General features: G+C 57.2%; 6 protein-coding genes across 6 annotated transcripts; 2 read left to right on the forward strand and 4 right to left on the reverse strand.

Annotated features, from left to right (window-relative positions):
• Positions 1 to 41: 41 nt before the first annotated feature.
• Positions 42 to 778, reverse strand: IE81DRAFT_322273 (hypothetical protein). Its single transcript, XM_025513581.1, has one exon. The coding sequence runs from the start codon at positions 599 to 601 to the stop codon at positions 134 to 136; it is 468 nt and encodes a 155-aa protein (XP_025370779.1). The 5' UTR covers positions 602 to 778; the 3' UTR covers positions 42 to 133.
• Positions 779 to 2,089: 1,311 nt separating this feature from the next.
• On the reverse strand, positions 2,090 to 2,350 carry IE81DRAFT_322275 (hypothetical protein). Its single transcript, XM_025513582.1, has one exon. The coding sequence runs from the start codon at positions 2,301 to 2,303 to the stop codon at positions 2,127 to 2,129; it is 177 nt and encodes a 58-aa protein (XP_025370780.1). The 5' UTR covers positions 2,304 to 2,350; the 3' UTR covers positions 2,090 to 2,126.
• Positions 2,351 to 3,774: 1,424 nt separating this feature from the next.
• On the reverse strand, positions 3,775 to 4,246 carry IE81DRAFT_322276 (hypothetical protein). The gene has a single exon (XM_025513583.1). It carries the CDS (start codon positions 4,161 to 4,163, stop codon positions 3,885 to 3,887), a length of 279 nt encoding a protein of 92 aa, XP_025370781.1. The 5' UTR covers positions 4,164 to 4,246; the 3' UTR covers positions 3,775 to 3,884.
• On the forward strand, positions 4,183 to 5,149 carry IE81DRAFT_329395 (hypothetical protein; the record flags this gene model as incomplete). Its single annotated transcript, XM_025515147.1, has 3 exons — positions 4,183 to 4,379; positions 4,683 to 4,863; positions 4,961 to 5,149. The coding sequence occupies 3 exons, from the start codon at positions 4,183 to 4,185 to the stop codon at positions 5,147 to 5,149; spliced, it is 567 nt and encodes a 188-aa protein (XP_025370782.1).
• A 1,091-nt stretch (positions 5,150 to 6,240) lies between these two features.
• IE81DRAFT_72687 (hypothetical protein) lies at positions 6,241 to 10,994 on the forward strand. Its single transcript, XM_025517574.1, has 3 exons — positions 6,241 to 6,464; positions 6,668 to 9,517; positions 9,591 to 10,994. The coding sequence occupies exons 2-3, from the start codon at positions 6,686 to 6,688 to the stop codon at positions 10,644 to 10,646; spliced, it is 3,888 nt and encodes a 1,295-aa protein (XP_025370783.1). The 5' UTR covers positions 6,241 to 6,464; positions 6,668 to 6,685; the 3' UTR covers positions 10,647 to 10,994.
• Positions 10,979 to 19,128, reverse strand: IE81DRAFT_72660 (hypothetical protein). The gene is made up of 7 exons (XM_025517573.1): positions 18,535 to 19,128; positions 18,248 to 18,445; positions 18,096 to 18,159; positions 17,981 to 17,991; positions 13,249 to 16,766; positions 11,460 to 13,181; positions 10,979 to 11,368 (listed from the first exon to the last, which is right to left on the reverse strand). The coding sequence occupies exons 1-7, from the start codon at positions 18,721 to 18,723 to the stop codon at positions 11,311 to 11,313; spliced, it is 5,760 nt and encodes a 1,919-aa protein (XP_025370784.1). The 5' UTR covers positions 18,724 to 19,128; the 3' UTR covers positions 10,979 to 11,310.
• Between the last annotated feature and the right edge of the window lie 832 nt (positions 19,129 to 19,960).

The following is a 19,960-nucleotide window of genomic DNA, read 5'->3' on the forward strand; positions in this document are numbered from 1 at the left end:
GCGTTTGAAGCTCACACACTCGAATCCCACAAGCGTCCTCAGCATCATTCCAGCCCAGCTTCAAGACCCGACAGCGATGGACACACAGCGTGCAAACAGGTACTGCCACTCTGCGCGTACGCCTCTTTTCTCGTCACGCCAGGCGTGCTGTGACGCCGCGGCGCTGATGCCAAGCAGAGGCAACAGCAGTCAGCGTGAGGGGATCTCTGGAACCGCCCATATTGACGCGGGCACACGCGCATTCTAGCCAGCTGCTGACCGATATGGTCCCTTGAACTGATGAGGGCTCACAGCACCAATGCAAAATCGGTATCAACCTTCGCTTGAGGCTTGATGTCTTTCGAGGAGCGACGGGCCGTTGAGAGGGACTGAAGGCTAGACTCGGGCTCATCCATCTACGTCTGGCATCGCATCGCAACGCGTCTGTGTCTATGCCTTGGCCTGGCTTGTCTCGAACACCAAAGGCGCTGGCCCTGGGAGACTTAGGGATAATGCTGTGACGCAAAGGTGTGGCGTCTCCATGCGCCCTCCCAGCTTTCCCGAAAGCCCCTCGATTCCATTCTCCGACTGGATGCGCTCCAGACCTGACGAGTCTTATCATTCAACTCCGCCTGGGGCCGCTTTCCTCGGCTTTTGGCACCTCAGCCGTGCTAGGCAATTTGGAAGCTGACCTCCAAAGTTTCGAAGCGCTGGCTCCTGCACTCAGAGCAGGTTTCGAAAGGTCGTTCGAATGACACACCCACCGGTGGTACATCCTCAGCCGGGATCTTTCGAGCCCATTCGCGACTGTGCTGATTCTGAGCCAAGTCACGAGTCGTGGCTTCGGTTCCCCTGATCGCACAGCACAATTGACTTCGCTACTTCATTCGGGGTGGCGTCTCGCTTACTCTTCCCGATACCCATCGTCTCCAAGCCAGACTGATGGGCCATCTTCGGATCGGGGAGGAAGCTATCCAAAAGGAAAAGGAAAAGGGGGTCCATCTTGCTTGCTTACTTGAACGTCGTTAGTTTTCATCGGCTCAACGTAGCACATGAGTAGTCTTTGACGACGCTTTCACTACCAGCCATCGGGCAGAACGTAGTCATTGACTCGACTTGCAATCGTGAACCGCGAGTCATAGATAAAGGGTGGACTTGACCTCGTCTTTGAGCGGAAGATGCGGCGCTGTTCCAGAGGCAATGTTGCTGTGGAGAGTATGCAACAAGCGCAGCGCAACCCCAGCCAATCAGACCGGTGCCATTGTTGGCCGTAAGCATAATACCGAGGTTCTCAGCCTGCGGCATTGCTCAGCTGTTTTGCTTGTGAGAGCGCTCATAAACTTGAGTAGAACATACGTGTCACTACGCGCTTGGGACAGGCAGACGTCAACTTCACTTGTTCACGCCAGCCAGCACCAGCGTCTGTCGCAGCTGTCTTGAAGCAAGACCTGACAAGACGTAAAAAAGAGGGTATGTTGCTGTTTCTTTTTGGGATTTTCTGCATTTCTAATTGTTTTTTTTCTCTATTAGTTGTGTTGAATTGTGTTGTTTCTTGTAATCTAGTCTTCTTGATTCTTGATTGTTTATACAGCGCAGTTTGTGGGGTGTCGCCGTTCTCGCCCTATAGATCCACCGAGGTGACGAGTGTACGGTTGTCACCTATGGGGTGGCAGATTTACCCGCTCCTCGAATTACGAGCCCGTATGCGATCATGGCATGCGTGTAAGTCCGCAGCTCAGTGCCCATAAATTACGCATCCGACGCGTTATCACTGAGCGAACCATGGCGACACCTTTGTTATTTTCATAAGTTGGTCAGCGGTATATAAATTCAAGAGTGCGTACTTCCCACTTCGATCCTCAAGGTCGCTAATTTCGGCCAGGATCACCATACCAGGTCAGGATATATTCTTGGAAGTGATCGCATTGGCGAAGATATCTGTGTTCAAATTCAATGCCACCTCTCCTGTATCTCTAAGTGTAGCCAGTTTGTCTGCAAGGCGAGCCACCACAGGGAAACACCGGAAACAGAAGGAAACAGCTGCCCTTGCACGCGCGTCGCACAGATGCAGCTGCTGCCCTAGGCGTCACCAATGTCCGTGCTCTGCGATCCCTGCTCTCTTCGGCCTTCTAGACTTCAAGCTGATCTCAGAAGCCTCTCCCTCCTTTCTCGCCAAATTCATCGCTAGCACAGGTGCCGCTTCGGCAGTCAGGCCTTCCTCCAAGCTGAGTATGCTTGACATTTGTCCTCTCAGACGACAGCCATGCCTCTGCAGCACTGGGTCTGATGTGGAACTGCTCCACCCATTCACGCACGTACCGCATACTTAGGACCGAAAAGCGCTTGCTAGCAAGATCTTGGAGCAGGACTGCATCGTTTTCAAAATGTCTCAATGATATCGGCTGACATCGGCTGGCCCGTTCCAGCTTATGTAGAAATCCATCACGCTTGGTTCAGCGTGCCATCACGCGTCACGCTGTCACCGCACAGACGAGGCCAGAGAACAGCGATGAAGTGGGACATGCTCCCGAATAAGGCCGCTCTCTCCCCGTGCTCTGTCTCACCTGCCTAGCAACCAAGTGGAGATCTGAAGTTCCTCTTTGTTACCGCAAGTGCGCGATCCAGCCCTTGTTGTTTGCCAATCAATGTCTCGACACGGCCAGAGCTTGCTCAGACTCTGTTGTCATTGGCGAGTCGGACATCACGTACGCTGCTCAAGCAGAGCACGATGGACAGTCAAGTGTAGTGAAAGCGGAGATACTTCAAATATGTCAAGTTCTTAGGGTTAGACATTATTGTTCGCAGCAGCATCCAGCTTGCGGGCTGATTTGACATTGCACATCAATGCAACCTACAGGTCTGCGCGTTTGCGTGTGGGGTTGCGCTTGGAATGGGAATCAAGAATCACGAAAGCTTCCTTTCGACTGCCCCGCTGTCCATGGTGCTTGGGCACGTGTGGAGCATCCTGAACACGAGCGTCGGGTATGCCTATCGTGTCTTGTCTGAGGTCACGAGAACGTCCCCCGAAATGAAGCCCACTTGATTTTTGATTGGGCTGATGTAATCCTGAATGCTAAACTTCATTCGGACCATGCCATAGCTGACCGCAAAGATCCTCAATCCTGAGATATTCCGACGCTGATGCAGCTGTTCGGCCTGTAGCTGCTTGTCGGGTGGGCATGTTTACGATTCGCTTCGGACCTTACCTCGCTCGATGCGGCCGAAAGAATGCCCGCAGTCTACTCGATCATGACTGACATCAATGTACTTGCCGTCTGAGACTGCATGATTGCGCTTCTCTCATCGTGCACGTCGCGTGCGGATACAATTAGCATAAGCCAACAGTAGTGTGTGAAGGTGCACCACAGGTGGGGCCACATCAATTCATGGCGACTCATGACTTTGACTCGAGGTCATAGCACCGAAGCCTCGCGTTCCAACGAGCGCCGGGCGCACCTATATCGCCTGCGAAGGACCCGCTGAAAGAGAAACGATGCGAATGGGAGCGCAAGCATGCGGTAGACCAGTCTCTCAAACGTGAGTAGTCGTCTGAGCAAGAAGCAGCAGGAGGCAGGTAAGGCTATCATGAATGATGTGCTCATCACGGATCACAGCTAGGTAGCGCGCATGCATCTTCGCAGAGTACTGCTCTTGCTCAGAAGAGCGGAAAGTCGCAACCCAGTAGAATCACAACCATCATGAAGTAATCGGAACAGCGCATGAGTGAGCATGGCCAGCTGATGGACAGGCACATCCGTTGAACCGGAGGTTCAGATCCGGCCACATTAACGGTCACGATCACCACCGTTCACTCCCAGACTCGATCGCAGCCACGCCAAATGGAAGAAAACAAGGGACCCTGTGCACAGCCCCCGGAGCGCCGATTCAGCGCGCTATAAAGAGCATCACGCGGCTGCTGTCGCGCGCGCGCGCGAGCATGCGGCTCGGTGCACTTCGTTGCTCTTGGCAATGCGGGCGGACCGTTGCAGGGATCGTCGACGCTTACACGCGCACTTCTTAACCACACACTGCCGACGCGCTGCTGAGCCCTTTGTTTTAGCGCACTCGTCTGCGTCGAGGCCGCGGGGATCTTGCTCGCCAGACCGCGCGTGCATCAAGTGCCATGCTCGCAGGACTCGCGAGCACTGGCCCGCTAGCAGTGCTAAAAGAAATGATGGGCCCATGCTGCATGGGGGTGCGTGCATGCCAAGGCGGGCGCAGACCCTGCTCACCGCCGGCTGCGTATCTTACGCATCACTCGTCAAGACTGCGCCATATGCACCAGCAATCAAGCGCGAATCGAATGAAACATTCCAGCTACTGCTGGAGCTTTCCTGCGCAGACGCGGGTGTTCGCGTGATTGCATCGCGGATGAATGAGCCGATCAAGCAACGTTTCAGGTTCATGTCTTGCATGCTGCATTGTCCGGCGCGAGGACACTTTGATGCTGCTGTGTGACGCATGTCACCTGGAGCGCAGTCAATTGAGACGGATTCACATCAATCAGGATTCACAATTTTTGATTGAGGAGGTGCTGCATGCGTGATTCACATTCACGATTGTGGTCACTCCATTCAAGGGTGGACACGCGCGCGCGAGCATGTTTGTAATCGAGGGTGGAAGGACAGCGTAGCCCGCGGAAAATGTGAACGAGTCACGGGTCACGAGTGCAAAGCTTGCTCTTGATGCGTTTGCTGTTCCAGGCGCGCGGGCGATCGAATGAGGGGCCCGTCTTCAAGTGAGGCGCGCTCAGTTCCAAAGCAAGTCACAGATCGAAATACAAGATCCGCTCCTCCTGCTTCGAACCGATCCATGCAGCCGTTGCATATGGGTCGCGTCTTTGGCAGGAAAACGGCGGCATGTCAGTCTTGTGATGATGACAAGGTACGCAAACCAACATGGCGCCCGCATGTATGGGACTCGCTATGCTGTAGAGTGACTGTACTGCGCGCTGTGCTAGCTGCTTGCTTGCGCCTTGCAGCGGTTCGCTTACAGCTTCTGCTCTGCTTGTGTGGTCGTTGAGCCAGCAGCCGCAATCATGCAGAAGTATATCGACAACGAGCTCTGCGCTGCCACCTCTGCGAACCGTACTGGCAATTTTGAATTGACTTTGGGAGTCGAGCAGCCTGGGATGCGCGAATGGAATTTTGAGCTCACAGCATCGAAATGAGGGGGCCGCTCAGCGTCAGCAGGAGTGCGCGTGCGGTCCCCTACCCCCTTACCCCCGGGGGACAATCTAAGTTGGGGTGTGCCGCGTATTGTAGATCACGCGCACTCACGACTCTTGCTTACGCTGCTGCTGCTGGCGGAGACACCCCTTCTTCCCTTACGTTCCTGCGCTGAGCACTCGCGTATGCTGCAGCAGGTTTCGGCGCGGATTACACTTGCAGACCAAGCGTAATAAGCACAGCCGTTTTGAGGGTAAAGTGCAGCTAGGGCACACCGCGATTCACCTATGGATGCATGCTGCATGCAGATGCCTCTGCTGCGCGGGCGGACTGCACTATTTTGGATGCGCCATCCACGCCCTGCATTCAAAATTGGTGATTTGCGATTCGTTTCATTCGTGATTCACTATTACCCATGTGTGTATGGACGACGGTCGGCTGACCAGCAAATCGATGTGCTCCTCACAATTCCCACTCTTTGCAATCAGCATTCCCACAACATCATTCACATCGTCAAAGGCCACGCCAAGCCACCTCGTCTTGGCCCGGCTCGTCAAACTCATTTGCAATCGGGCGTGCTGTTGAGCCTCCCTGCCTACGACCTGCGCGTCTGCCTGCGGTACGTGGTGCGCGCCCGTTCTATAGTGCTTTGCCGGCTCTACACGACCTGCACGGCAACGGCAACGGCTAGGCCGACCTGCTCGCGAACCGTTGCCTCGACAACACCTACGTACCACGGGCTCCTCACGACGACCGGCTGCATCGCACCTCCTTGACTTTGCAAGAGCGGCGCCGAATCCTCTATACCGCGCTCTCTCGGCTTTTCGGACTGGACATTGGACTGCATCCATCTCCTCATTCCGCTCAGCAAGCGTTGTCAGTGTGACCACGCAGGCACGTACCGCTCAGTTGCCGGTCCTTGCTATTCCCCTACCTCGCAACGATAGAGGTACGCCTTAGTTGCATCTTGTTCGACAGTTCACCGCCGCCCTGCGATCTTTCACTACGCTGCGTTCCAGTCGCACGCGGTCAACCGCTCCTGTAGTCATCTGTTGCACCAAACGAAGCCCTCATCGTGATACTCCCGCCAAGTCGCCTAGTAGAGATTGGATCTTGGGCGTTTTTCCACTGCCATCGCACCATACGACCTTTCAAGCCGTCAATTGGGTGTGCTCACCTTGGCGAGCTCAGTACCTGTGGGGGACACGTTTGACTTTTTGACGCTGCTGAGCTCGGCCAGAGCATACAAAAGGGCCGTCGAATCACAATCAAGGAAAATCGTACAGGGCTCCTGCTAGACCGCTAGACGTTTATTCTGTGAGTAGTTTCTCGATTTCTTGAGCCAGAGCCATAAGTCAGCTCGCTCTTCATCTACAAGCACGAGTCTCCGTCGGAGACGGTCTGCCCTCAAGGTCCCGGCTTTGTATGCGTCTCTGGGCAGCCCGGATCACTTGCTCTTCGAAGGCTCATTCACCAAGCTTACGCTTCGTCTCCTCTCGTTTCTCTTTTGCTCCCATCAGCCCATCGATCTGCCCGCCATGTCCGCGCAGGAGGTGGCGGCGGGCAATCCGCTCTCCCTTGGGCTCACGTCGCCGGCCTCGAGTCCGCTGCGCGAGAGAAGTCATAGCGCCCTTTTGGATGCTCCAGCCGACCACAGCCCTACTCGTCGGCTATCGGACTCCGCAGCCATCGTTGGGGCAGCAACATCACCCACAACGCCCAGCGCAGCTACCTTGCCCAGAAACCATTCAAAAGCTGGATCAGAAGAGCTGCGTCGATGGGCTGCGGAGGCTATGGCACAACGCCCCAACCTAGCTCATCCCAACCCGCACATCGACACCAGCTCCACGAGTGAAGCTCCTTCATCTTCCGACCCTCTTCTCATTAAGCCTTCTGCAAGCCGACCAGAGTCGCCTGCTCTTGGGGGCCGATGGCATGGGAGCAGCGAGATCGGAGGTGCGACTCGTCCTCTCTCCATGCATGTGGACTCTGTCACTACATCTCACGATGACACTCGACCCACTTCCTACCAATTTCCCGATCCCCGTCCCCCAGCCAGCACAACGAGCTCGACAGCAATGATGTCAGACGCTTCTCACGTGGACGAGTCGCTCGGCTTCACCAGAACGTCTTCACTCGGTAGGCGCTCGCAATGGGCTCTGCCAAGAGATGAGTCTGCTGCCGTCTTGCAAGTCGATGAGACCGGCCGTCGAGCAAGCTCGCCGCACATCGATCCACCAAAGACTTCAGGTGGCCGGCGGACGGCTTACGTCGACGTTCCCTTCTCGAATGGTCGTGATGGTACGAGACGCTCACCCCTAGCACCCATCCTCACTGCCGGTCGACCACGCGAGCCTGCGACGCAGCGAGCCCAATCGGGGTCACACGAAGTCCCAGCCAATAGGCTTGCTTCTGCGAGCCATGCACAACCTTTCAGTAGACTTAGGCCGGACAGTCCAATCGCGGAGGCACCTCAAAGTGATGACGAGGACCCGCCTCTCGGAACACCGGTCGACGGCTATCTTGCAAACGCGATGAGCGCCAGCAGCGTGCGACGAGGTTCGGTTCAACCTGGCGATACACCACCGTCTGATACACTGAGCGATCTTCCTGCAGCCAGAAGTGGCATCAATTTTGGAGTAGGCGCTATTGGCGCAAGCGCTGAGGCGTCTGGACCATTAAGTCAGCTTAGCCTTCGACGAGGCAGTGCATCGGATGCTGCCGGCAAGCCGTCGCTGCGTCTCGTCCCATCTCTCAAGCGCGAAGCTGTAGCAACACCTCATGCAGTTAACGAAGCCCCACAACTCTCACATTCGACGCTCGTCAGTCTTGGGGAAGTGGAGGGAATCAGCCCACCCATCCCCCTCAGTGCACTCTCGGCCACCGGACCCAGCCTTCCCATTGGCTCCACCAGCATCGACGCCACTAGCGTCGTGACTCAGGGGCTGGAAATGGGCCTTGGTGTCCACATGGCAGCGGCGGCCCTCAACACTTGTCTGCCCGGTGCTTCAACCGGATTTGCGAGTCTAGCTGAACCTCGCTTTGCTCGAATGAGCGTCGCAAGTAGCGGGATTGGAATGCCATCGGCAGCCACAGTCGCCGCGAGCGCGCTGCCCTCAGAAATGAGCAGCATGGGCTTGAGCTTCAAGGTCACCGATGCTCAGATTTCTGCGGCAGATACTCTGACCGGACTCCGAGACAGTCGTCGAGGCCCCAAGTCAGACCATGCTTCCATTGCCAACGGCAGTAGTGAAGACAAGCCGTTGAGCAAGATTGCAGAGGCCGATCTCGGACGCAGACGCACGACTGGCAACCTTGGAGCGCGCACCCGTGGCGGACCTGCCAACCATCCAAACGTCACCTTCAGCGTGGACCCCTTACCTCATCGACGCGCAGGTACACTCGACCACACCTCGGCCTCGGCAAGCTCTCGCCAGATGCCCGACATGTATGCTTATGCAGGCGGGAGCCCGGCTCTCGGAGGAACGACACTTCATGGCACCAACAGCAAAGGATCTGCGACTCATCCTTCCATTCCTGAGAATGATGCTGTGTATCTCCCATTCGGCGCAGTGTACAGCAGCCAGAGCAGCTCCCACAGCACCAGCGGGCACGCTGGCCTGACGTCAGCTCAAGACAGCACTCAAGCAGATACGCCATCGCTCGGGCAAAAAGCAATTCTATCTCCCGACGCGAATTCTCGCGGATCGTATCTTGGCGACACCAGTGTGGCTGGCCAAGCTCGAGAAAGTGGGCAGGATCCAACCGGGCCACGTTTGAATGCACCGATAGGGGCTGCGGCGCTTGCGAATAGCATCGGAGGAGGTGGGCACTTTGGACCACAAGTTCGCGAGAAGCTCATGGAGGTCCTGCAAACCATCGTAGGACAGGTTCCACTCTCTGGTGAAGACGGAGAGACAATTCACATTGCGGAGTACGGCAGCCTAAACTCCCGTTCCGCGCCGTTGCTGCGCGATGTCATATCGATGTTCGCACAGCGCGCTTACGAAAGTCTGGCATATCGAGCATCAGCGCAAGCAGCCAGCCATCCAAGCACGCTCTCTTCCCAATCGAGCCGCCTCGCCGACGACGGAAGCTACTTTGGCGGGGTTGACGTGGCCCATCTGGGCGCACCGACAGTCGTCGCAGAGAGCATCGATCTCCAGCCCTCGACTTTGGCCTTTTCCATCACACATGAGGATGCGAGCTCTGATTTCCGCACCCTGGCACAAGTGTTGGAATCGGGGGAGTCGTACTTGGACAACGCTTGGCAAGCGTCGCACAGGCCACCTCTTCAGAATAGCATTTTCAACGCTTATGTGGCACGATCCTTCGCTTCCCGCGTTGCTCCTCCCAAGACGATGCACATGGTACGTACAATGAGGTGGACTCTGATACATACTGGCCGATGACTGACATGACTTCCCTTGCTTGCTTCTTAAGGGCTTCTCATTGATGGACCTGCACTGGCTGCACACCCCACGCAACTCGGCAGTGTCACTTGCGACGACGGCACACGCGGAATTGACGGCATTTCTGACAGCGCGAGCTCACGAGTTCAGAAGCGGCGGGCGCTTCATCATTGCTTTCATCGCGCGCAGCGAGCCGGACACTGCCTCGCCATCGTTTAGCGTTCGCCATCGCGCCTCCGCGAATCTACATGTCTCACCTGACGAGAGCCACAACCGAGCATCCGCTGGCGGCTCACCTGTTTCCACGTCGTCGGCTACCCAGCTGCCAGCCGGAACGTCTCAAGCCATGGATACGCCTCACGTATCCATTGAAAAGCTCCAAGAGCACTACACGCTCCAGCAACAGCGCTCAAGATCCAGCTCATCGCCTGCGCAACATCTTGAGCAGACTTCGCGAGGGAGATCGCGCCGTGGCGACGATATCTGGACAGCACTCACGAACACGCTCGCACCGTGCATTCAACGCCTGGTCTCCTGTGGCATGCTCAAGAGCGATGTCGCACGCCACATGCTACTGTTGCCCATGCACCCACGCACGCCGAGACAAACGCGAGCAGTCCTCAAATCCGTCCGACATTTATGGACCGTCGACTGGAGCTGCGGGCTAGGACACGATGAAAGTCTGCGGACCACCTCCCAACCAAGCAGTGCTGTCGGCTCCCCTACGCAGGGCAGGCCGCCACCACCACCCTCGCCGCTATCTGGTCGTCGTGGCTCGACTACTTCTACAGCCTTGCCGAGCGAGGCAATGCCTTTGCGGCTCGCCCATCCAGCATGGAAAGCCTATCGCGCCGGCGCTTTGCCTCGGGTCGTCTTCATCGAACACCTGCTTGCCCTGTTTAAGAGCCTCTACGAGGTTCACATGCGCCTAGTGTTGAAAGAGAGGGGCAAGCTCAGCAAGGGAGCTTGCGAGTTTGTCCTCGATTCTCTTTGGGACGTGTTGCAGAGTAGGCTGGACGATCAAGGCACCTCCCCCATCGAAGAGATTGAGGTCGAGGTTACAGTTTGCGCTCTGCGCAGGCTTTGAAACTGGATACACGGTGTCCAAAATCCCTTGCTAGCGCTTTCAAGCACGCTCCCAGCTGCAGCATCCAAGACGCTGATCAACTTCATCACCGTGTGTTTCTCAAGCAGCGGCGTTTCTGGTATCATATAGGCATTTTTCCCGAGCCAGGTAGCTCGGCGCGCGTTCGTATCCATCGCTCCTAGTCATTCAAGTACGCAGAGGTCATCATTTAGCTATCTCTTTCCAGCACTCCTTCACGTCACCCAAATCGACGAACGTCTCGCATCTACTACCCTCGTCTGGACCACCCTAAGTCACTTGAAAGTCACCGTAATCTGTACCCATCCATTCATCTCGTCATACCTCACGCGCTCGGCCACGATGTCAACACACAGCGCACGGCCTCCTCATCGTCTATACGAGCAGGTTACGTCTAAGCAAGGAGGAATAATGCAATTGAGATGCTGATGCAGACTCCGCGAAGCCGTGGTTCGGATGTGCAATTCGTTGGTGCGAGTCGTGATCATTTGAAAGAGGGAGGGTTCACGAAAGCGAGAAGTTGATGACGAAAAGCAGGTGATGGGTAAGAGCCAGGTCACGTGCGAATCCTCAGTGCTTGTAGGACGAGTGCGTGTGGAAGCTCAGTCTGGAGTCTTGGACTCAAACTGTCAGGCTTGTCAGTGCTTCAAGAAGTGTGCTGATTCTGATCTTGACGTTCACGAGCGCAAAGCGGCACTTGCGGCCTCTCTGTCGACTTCGACTGTCTCGTCAAGTCTTGACGGCTGGAGTGGGTCAGTCTGATCGCCAAAGTCGACAGCGACAACGCTCGCCTGCCTCTCGCGGAAAATCGTGCCAACCCCTCGAGCTGCCGCTGCTTCATCATCCTCCTCATATTCGTTATCATCGTCCTCATCCTCATCCTCGTCCCCGCCCTCATCACCAGTTCCGCTTTCTGAGCTGCTCAAAGGATTGTCGGTCGCTTCGACCTCGTTGCGAAGCTCGTCAAGATCTTGCTGGTGCTCACGCATAGCAGCGAGCCGATCTCCTGAGACCTGGCCCTCAAGGAGCTCTTCATCCACAACGTGGCTGGGCATGATGCGATTCGAGCCTCTTCGCAGCGACGCAGGTGATCTTGCCAAGTTTGGTGACGAAGTGGCACTGACAGCACCTGTGTCGGTCAAACCCCCGCCAGCTCTGATCGTCGCGGCGTCGGAGGAATTGCTTGCCGAGGGGCTCAGCAGGGCAGATAAGCCTGGTTCGGGATCCGCAATCTCTGTGTCTGGTCGGGGACTGGGTGCAGTCACGCTGCCACGATGAGGCAGTGGCAAATTCGATGGTCCCGGATACTGTGGCAAGTCTTCTCCTTCGTCGGCCAGGCGCGACCCGTCTTCTCTGAAAAGCTGCGTGTAAGCAGGGAGCACCGGTGGGCCACTTTGATCTTGTGACACAGTCGGCGCCGTGGGAGGAAAGCTGTCTGGGGTGGCCGACGCCGCTACCGCGCTGAGCGGCATCGGCGCGAATTGGTCTCGAACTTCCTTTGGCGGAGCATCTGTGAAACGCACAGGCACTTGCAAAACAAGGGCCTGGCCCCAGTCACCTTCTCCAACACCCCCAAGAGGTTTATGCCCGAATCCAAAGCCCAGCTTGACCCGAAGCTTGTGTCTGATGCGAATGTACGGCGATTCAAAGTCCGAGACAAGCTGAGGGAGGCCGTGACGTTTTGCGATCTGGGCAGAGGAAGGCACCAATGGAAGGTTGACAGTCATCCTGACACGACCACGTGTCAGATCAACGCCATGGCCATCATCTCCGGTGAAATTGTAGGTCGCTCTGGGACCGTTTCCGCTATCATCCTCCCCGCCTTCTCGCTGCCTCTGGCCATTACGTTCACGCGCAGGGCGGCCAGATCCATCGCCCCGACGGCGCTCGTCGTCGTATTGGTGTGAAAGCTGTTCGAACATCGCAGTTTCGCCCTCAACGCTCATCTCGGCTATGGCGTTCGCAAAGGAAGAAAGACCGCGCATGGCCGACTCGTATGCCCGGCGGCCCCGCGACGTCTTCTTTGGCGCCGGTGCGCCATTGGGCAGGTATGCTGCTTGTGCACCATTGCTGCCGTTGCCCTCGCTTGTCGAACCCTCTCCTTCGCGGTCGCTGGGCCGATCAGACCTGCTGCGAACAGTGCGGTTTCCTGCGCCTTGCTCGCGCTGTTTGGCCTTGCCCTTTCCCTTGCCTTGCGTGGCTGCTGCATCGCCATTGGCCTTGTTCGCTCCCTGCCCCTCCGCCGCTGCTTCGGCCAATTCTTTTGCCGAAGGCGGAGGACCGACGACGCAGGTCCGAACGCGCTCCACATTGTTGTGGTCCTGCTTTGGAGCCTTGCCCTGCTCGGCTAGTTGGATGTGATAGGCGACCAGCGATCGGTCGTATGTTGACCGCGTTCGTGACTCTAACAAACGACCCTGGTTGGAGCGTCCGCTCAAAATCGGCAAGTCGATTGCTGCTGTCGAGGGCTCGGACGGCAGTGGAAAAGCATGGCAAAACGTGCGCGATGCAACCGATCTGCAATCATAAGGTCGAAGTAGTCAGCAAAGCTCGCAGCGCTGCGCGAGATGCAGCTCTCACTCACGTGTGTCTTTCGCTCTGCAGACAGACAAGCTCCATGTCGCGCAGCCTCAGGCCTCCTAGATCGCGGACCTTCGACCATCCGGGAGTTCTGCCGACCTCAATCTGGACGCCAAAGCTGAGCATGTCGCTCTTGGGCCCATCCACTTGAACATGAGATGGGAGCGAAAGAGTAAGCGAAAAAGGCAGCCCTCCATCCTTGTCGCATTCCTGGGGCGTGATGCCCGAGTCAGCTGGTGGATGAAGCACAGGCCGATGCAAGAAGTGCCGCATGGCTGCCTGAGGCTGACGGCTGCTACCGGCCACAGAGGTGCCTTGAGCCATTGGGTGAGTGTTTGTGACGCTCGCCGGGCCGCTAGGTTGTGAGCTCGTGGATCCTTCAGGCATGGGCACGCTTGAAGCGCGCTGTGGTGCTGACGGAGGCCGTGTGAGCTGGGCCAGCTTGGCTGGGTCGCTTGGAGCACTGAAGACATCTGGCGCGACTGGCAGTATGCCGATGGGAACGGGTTCGTCGGGTCTTCTCGGTGGCTGCGAATCGCCATTCACCGCGTCCAAGGGTGGAGCCGGGGCGGATGGAGCTCGAGAGGTTGCTGTAGCTGCAGTGGCGCTCTGAATTTCTGCATCCACCGCTGAGGAACGGCGCGGCTGCACTACCGGGGCGGAGTCGATCGAAGGCAAATTCGGTCCTGCTGAAGCAGCAGGCTCCAGAGCGGGTGTAGATCTGACACTTGGCGTTGTGCTCGGGTGATCAGCTACTGAATGAGGCTGTGCTGTGATCACGGTATTTGCTGCAGGATTTCGCAAAGCCGTTGGCGGTGGAGGGTCTTGCTGAGCTCCAAGCGGCAGACCTTCGGGGCCAATGACGGCAAGACGTGCTACAGGCACTGGGACAACGTCCCTACATCGGCGAATGTTGATTGGTACGACGTCACTGTGCAAATTGTATTGCTGTTGGCGGCTTGTTTCGGGCGGCATGGTCTGACGACGAGTGCAATCCCCTTGAGGTGAGACCCCGTGGAGATCAGAGTGTGGGACCAACGGCGGCAGACGCTGTGCGGACTCTCCTGCAAAGCTGGAGTTTGTTGAAGTTCGCAGGGGCGAAGAAGGAGACATGGATGCTCGCACACGCAGCAGTCGTCCTCGCCTTCCAAGCCAGCTGCGCGACTGATCAGGAGCACGGTCTTGTGTGGATTCGGTAGGCTGCAGGGGGCTTGGCAATGCACGTCCATTGGAACGCGGCGATGAAGCGCTATCTGCATCTCTGGCTTGCGCGTGACCATTTGACGAGGTGGCAGGGGCTCTCGTGGCCTGATACTCATCGCCGCTGGCATTTGCGCTGCGGTCATCTCCTGAAGCATATGGTGATCTCAGCGAGGATCCCCCGAGCAATAGTCCGCTTGGCGCACTCTGGCTCGGCAGGAGACCACCAAAGGTCGCAACCTCGCTCGGCAAAACATTCGTGCTACTGCTTCGAGCTGTGAACGAAGAATTGCGGGTCAGATCGACATAGGTTGCCTCCGCCCGCAGGCAGTAAAAGTTGCCCCCGAATCTCGTCGTGATGCTTGCCGGTAGCCACCCTGGCACGCCCAAAGTAAATTCAATGTCGTACTTGGCGGCTGAGGTCGACGCGTGGGCGTGGCCGCTGGATAGAGGTAGGTCGTATCCTTGTGGCAAAAGCTCTTCTTGCACGTCCGCGAGACGGAGTGCAGAGAATCGTCCCGAATGATCAACATAATGTGCGTAGCCGGCAAAGTATACCCTCAGCGATGTCACACGAAGCTCGGTCGGCTTTGCTCGCACATCGCCCAAACGAGCATCGGTGGTTGTCCGTGGCTCTGCTACCTCTTCGACGGCAAGCTTCATCTGTTCCTCCGCAGCCCCTGATGATTTCGCGCCTTCAGCAAGGGCAGGCATCGTTCCACTGCTGCCAGCTGACGCGAGTGCTGCTCCATCGCGTTGCGCTGGCTCGCCTGCGTTTGCCTGCGAGCCGCGACGCGAGCCAAAGTCGAAGAGCGGCAGCATGTGCTGCCAATCCTCTGATAATCGTCTCGACGGAGAGGCCGACCGTGATGAAGTCCCACTGTCCACAATAGCACCAAAGCCTGTCGCAGCGCCTTCATTGGCGACTTTGACATTACCCTCTGGAGGCTCCGCTGTCCGGCTTGGGCTCTTACGCAAAGGGATGGTAAGAACAAGCCTGCCGCTAACGGAGTAGTTGGCACTGGTGTGAGTGGAGCCAAACATGACGAGTGATTCGCTGACTGGCATGACGCGAAGCTGCAAGTTCGACGAGCTGTCCTCTTCCGCCACTGACTTGCTCGAGTGGTGCCCCAACTCTCCTGTCTCCCGTTCGCCTTCCACGCTCGGCCTCCTTCGGAAATGACTGTGATGGCGTTCCTGTTCGGCAGCGCCAGGGCTCCGACTTCTGCTCCTGGCTCTGGGAGGTGGTTGTGTTGCCAAAAACTCAAAAGCGGTCAGCGATCCGTTGCTCTGATATGGCTGGGCGGTGGCCGGTCCAGCAGGGAACGAGGAAGAAGCCGAGGGTATGGCAGGCGCAGAGAGGGGAGCCAAGGAGTTCTGTGGGTGACCCACAACCGGCGAGCGGGCGAAGAGACGGGACGTGCGTGGAGTGCGCGCCGCTTCAATTGGGGAGGGGCGAAGGCGTGTGTTGATGGGAGTACGATCATTCTTCGAAGTTGATGGGGCATGATCCTGGCTGTTAGCACCTAATGACGCGCTCGACGTGAGTTCGTGGCTACCAGCAACGCGTGGAAGTATTGAAGAGCGATCCACAGGAGCGCGCTGACTTGTGCCCATGTCCTCGGGAGGCAACGGGGCACTCTGGCTCGGCGGAGTGCTTTTCAGGAAATCGAACATAGACATGCGCCGCGATGTCTTATTGATGGAGGAGGTGCCAAGCTCCTTGTCCAGGTCACTGTCAGCGTCAGCTTCTTCTTGTGGTACCTGCAAAGACGAACCCCTTCGGTCTGTTCGGGCATCCCTCGGCTGGAGGGATGTCAGCGAGGGCGAGGCGCGCGAAGGTGAAGGAGATGCACCCGGTCCTTCTGAGAGCGCAGAAGTGAGCATGTCCAGCGGTGAGCCGGCAGACAGCATTGACTTCGGACGCGAGGCAGAACCCGCTTCCCGTGCAGGAGAAAGTGCGGTGCCACGCTGCATGGGTTCCTCGAGGCCGTTGAGACCATCCGGGACAAGATCAGAAGCAGAGTGCAAGCTGCTGCGCCGACCCTCGGGCCGCCTAAGGCTGGATATTCTGACCCCACCTCCAGGGCTTACGGGACTCGACTTGATGACGCTGGGCACACTTCGCAGAGGTGTGATCGATTCGTGTGTTGATCGACCTTCGTCATCCCCATCATCCTGGACTGCAACCGCATCCGCCAGACCGGGCTTGCCCGCCAAAATGGGCGAAGGTCGCTGAGCCGGAGTCCTGACCGCGTCAAAGTGAACCCCTCCATTAGAGCTTGACGGGTCGAAGGTCGCCTTCTCCAACAAAGTTCCGGTCTGCGGGAATGGCGAGGGGGTTCAGCGTCAGCCTAGCTATCACAACAGCCAAAGCAGCAGCCGCAACGGAGTTTGGGAGCAGCAATAGAGTCTGGAAAAGCAGGATTGCATTACAAATCTCGAGTCCAAATTCGGTGCATGGCAAAGAGTGCTTGGGGTCGGAGAAGGGAAACGGAAAGGAAAGGCGGGCAAGTGCGCCAGTAGTATTTACATGTCGCTGCTCGCCATTCCCACCCTAAACCGACCACCGCAGCCCCGCGTGCGCACTATCCCTCAGCGCACTAGAAGCGCTGCCCGGCACCTGCTGCTTGCCAACGCTTGGCAGCTGCGTTTGCCAGCCGATTGCGCCCACCCACTGCTCCGCGAGGCGCAGAAGCCGCAGCGTCCTGAGCGCTGCCTTCCAGATCAACCCCTCCTGACGACGCCCCTGGGTCAGCTGCAGTGCCCACTACCTCAGCAGGCATCCCGCCCTCGCGCGCTGCCCCTGGATCAGAAGCCTCTTGGCCCACAAGCACTTCGGGCGTGTCCTGCATTTGCTCAACGCGCTGAGAACCAGCCGACTCAGATAGAGCAGAAGAATGCGCGGCAGCAGCGGGCGGGACTTCTTCTACCGTCTCTTCAGGCTTAGCAGCTTCAGCGAGCACAGACTCCTCTGCGGGCGTTCCTGTTGCGCTCGGACCGACTGCGCCAAGTTCAGAAGCTGTCGGAGGAGGCTCTTTGGGATCAGGAGTCGTAGGAACTGGGGCATCTGCTGGCAGAGGTGGGGCGAGGACTTCTGCCTGCTCGCCATGCAGCACTGGTGGAGCGGAAACCTCGGCCTGCTCTCCAAGCAGCGCTTCAACGCCCTTCGAGACCGGCTGAGCTTCTGGAAGCTCCTGCGCCACGTTTGGCTCGGTGGGCTCAACATGCGGCGGGGTTGCTTGAGCCACTTCTGCCGCCACAGCTTGAGGCGAGGCAGCTGGAGCTTGGGCCGGCTCGACCAGAGGCGGCTCTTCGCCCGGAATTGGGGTTGGAGGCGCAGGAGCCGAAGCGGGCAGAGGCGGCAGCGGCGTTGGGGGCGTCTCCGCTTGAGCAGGAACTGCAGCCGGCTTTGCGACGGGCAAATCGTCGCCGCTGCCACCTTTCACCTTGGCTCCAGCAGGCTGAAAGTATCTACGGGCTCCTCCTACACTCGCACCTGCTTGTTCAGCAGCGGTCTTGGTCTTGTCGCGCACCTGTGGGTTTTCTGAAGTAGAGAATATGAGTCGGGAAGAGGTCGGAGACGAGTCCGAGCTTGGTATTGAGTATGCGCAGCGCAATGATGTCCGAAGACTTGTCGCACATACTCACGATAATCATGCTTGCGGTCGCTGCGAAGCTTGGTTGGAAATATGCAATCCTTGGGCGTACTCGCCTGCACGAAGGCGTCTCGAGCGTCAGCGAGAACGCACTGGGCGGAAGGGAGGGCAATGTCAAGGAAGCAGGAGTTGCGAGCGACTCACATGGATGATCTCTAGGAACGACCACTCTCCGAGCGATCTGGTCAGAGCCTCCTGAGAGGGGCCATACTGCATCCTTTGCTTGATAGGAGCGCCATCGGGTCTGAAGGTGACGAGCAGCCATTCATATTGACCAGCGCTGCTCCTTGAATCCAGCCTGTAGAGCACATACCCAGGCGTGGTGGAAGCCGTGGTCAAAAGCTGCAAAGATGGAGAGGTGGAAAATGAGTGAGCGACTCTTGCTCGCAATCAAGAGCAATCTCTGCGGCCTTCACAGGAGCGTTACTCACCTCTTCCAGCAGTTGAGTCCACTCTGACTTGGCCGCATCTGAAGGGCTGCGGGTCTCCGAAATGACCAGCTGCTTGCCATCCAGACGAACAAGAAAAGCTCGAGGCAAGAGAGTATCCTCCGGATCAAGCAAGCTGCTCGATGCTTCGTCGAAAGCCTGCTTGAGTTCAGGCGAGACGCTCAAGGACATGCTGGCTCGAGGATGGGTCGATTGCAGGGAAGATGGCTTGAACAGGTGGCATATAGACGCCAAGTGCCACAGTGTGATAGGTTGAGGCACAACCTCGTGTCGTGAGCGCTGCTTGGACCTCTCTTGTACGAGCACAGGGATTGTCGCGCGCCAGCAGGTGGACGCACGTCGTAGTATGGTTCGTCGTAAAAGTTCGTAGCGTGTGCAGGAGATTGCTGAGTCGTCAAAGCTTGCCTCGAGGGCTACTTTTTGTTGAAGGAGGTGAGTTGAGACGGAGGCACCAAAGTGCTCGGAATTGGTGCGACTCTGTTGAAACAGGCTCGTCGAGCCAACAGATCTGCTTGCGAGTCGTGAGCGAGAGCATGTCACCGAGTCAGGTGAGGATCAGACTCGATCGCAAGCGAGCTACGCCGGCACATGTGGCACCTGTGCAACAGGCAGGTGTGCACCGGTATAGCACTCATCAGACTGCTCGAGCTGCTTGCTGCCCGCTGTAGCTGCTGCTGCAAGGTGCGCGTGCGTGCAGCAGCAGCAGCAGCAGCAGCCTCGCGTGCATTTGATTGTGATTCCCCTTGTGATGCTTTGTTGCAGCCCAAAGCCGTACAGTCCAAAGTCAAGTACATATTTACAAGTCGTGATCATACATGAGCCATATCGGCGGCGCCGCTCATCTGATGAGGTACGATTCCACTTCCACAGCGCATCGTCCCGCCGGCGGACATCATGGATTTGATGAGCGCGGTGGCGAGCGTACAAGCAAGCATGTGCAATTCACAACTCACGACTGTGCGCGCTTGCCTGCTGTGCCAATCAAAATGAAGCTTTGCAGCTATACATTCGTGATTATTCTTGAGTGTAGGTGGTGCACTCAAGTTGCTCAAAGAGCTGCATACAGCGTGCATGTAATCAAATGCGCGCGCGTGCAGAATAGTCATGAATGTGCGCACGGTGCCCGATTAAGCGTGAACGTGCTACAGTCGCGAGCTTTACAAGCCGCTGCTATGCATATGTTTAATAGTGGTAAGGCGTTCAGTCTGAGTAGTAATCGTGAGTAGTTGTTTGTAGCTACACGTACAATCAAGAATCATGAATCAAGGATAGGTGCATGGGACCGGTATACCGCACACCACGCGGCGTACGCATCAGCAAGGCTCGTGCACAGCAGCAGCTCAAGTCAACTTATGAGTTTTCGTTTGGATCACGTGCAGGCACATCCATCGTTGCCTGCCAGATGAGC

The sequence above is a fragment of the Ceraceosorus guamensis genome (assembly GCF_003144195.1).
Source record: "Ceraceosorus guamensis strain MCA 4658 unplaced genomic scaffold IE81scaffold_18, whole genome shotgun sequence".
In the NCBI taxonomy this organism is placed as follows: Eukaryota; Fungi; Basidiomycota; class Exobasidiomycetes; order Ceraceosorales; family Ceraceosoraceae; genus Ceraceosorus; species Ceraceosorus guamensis.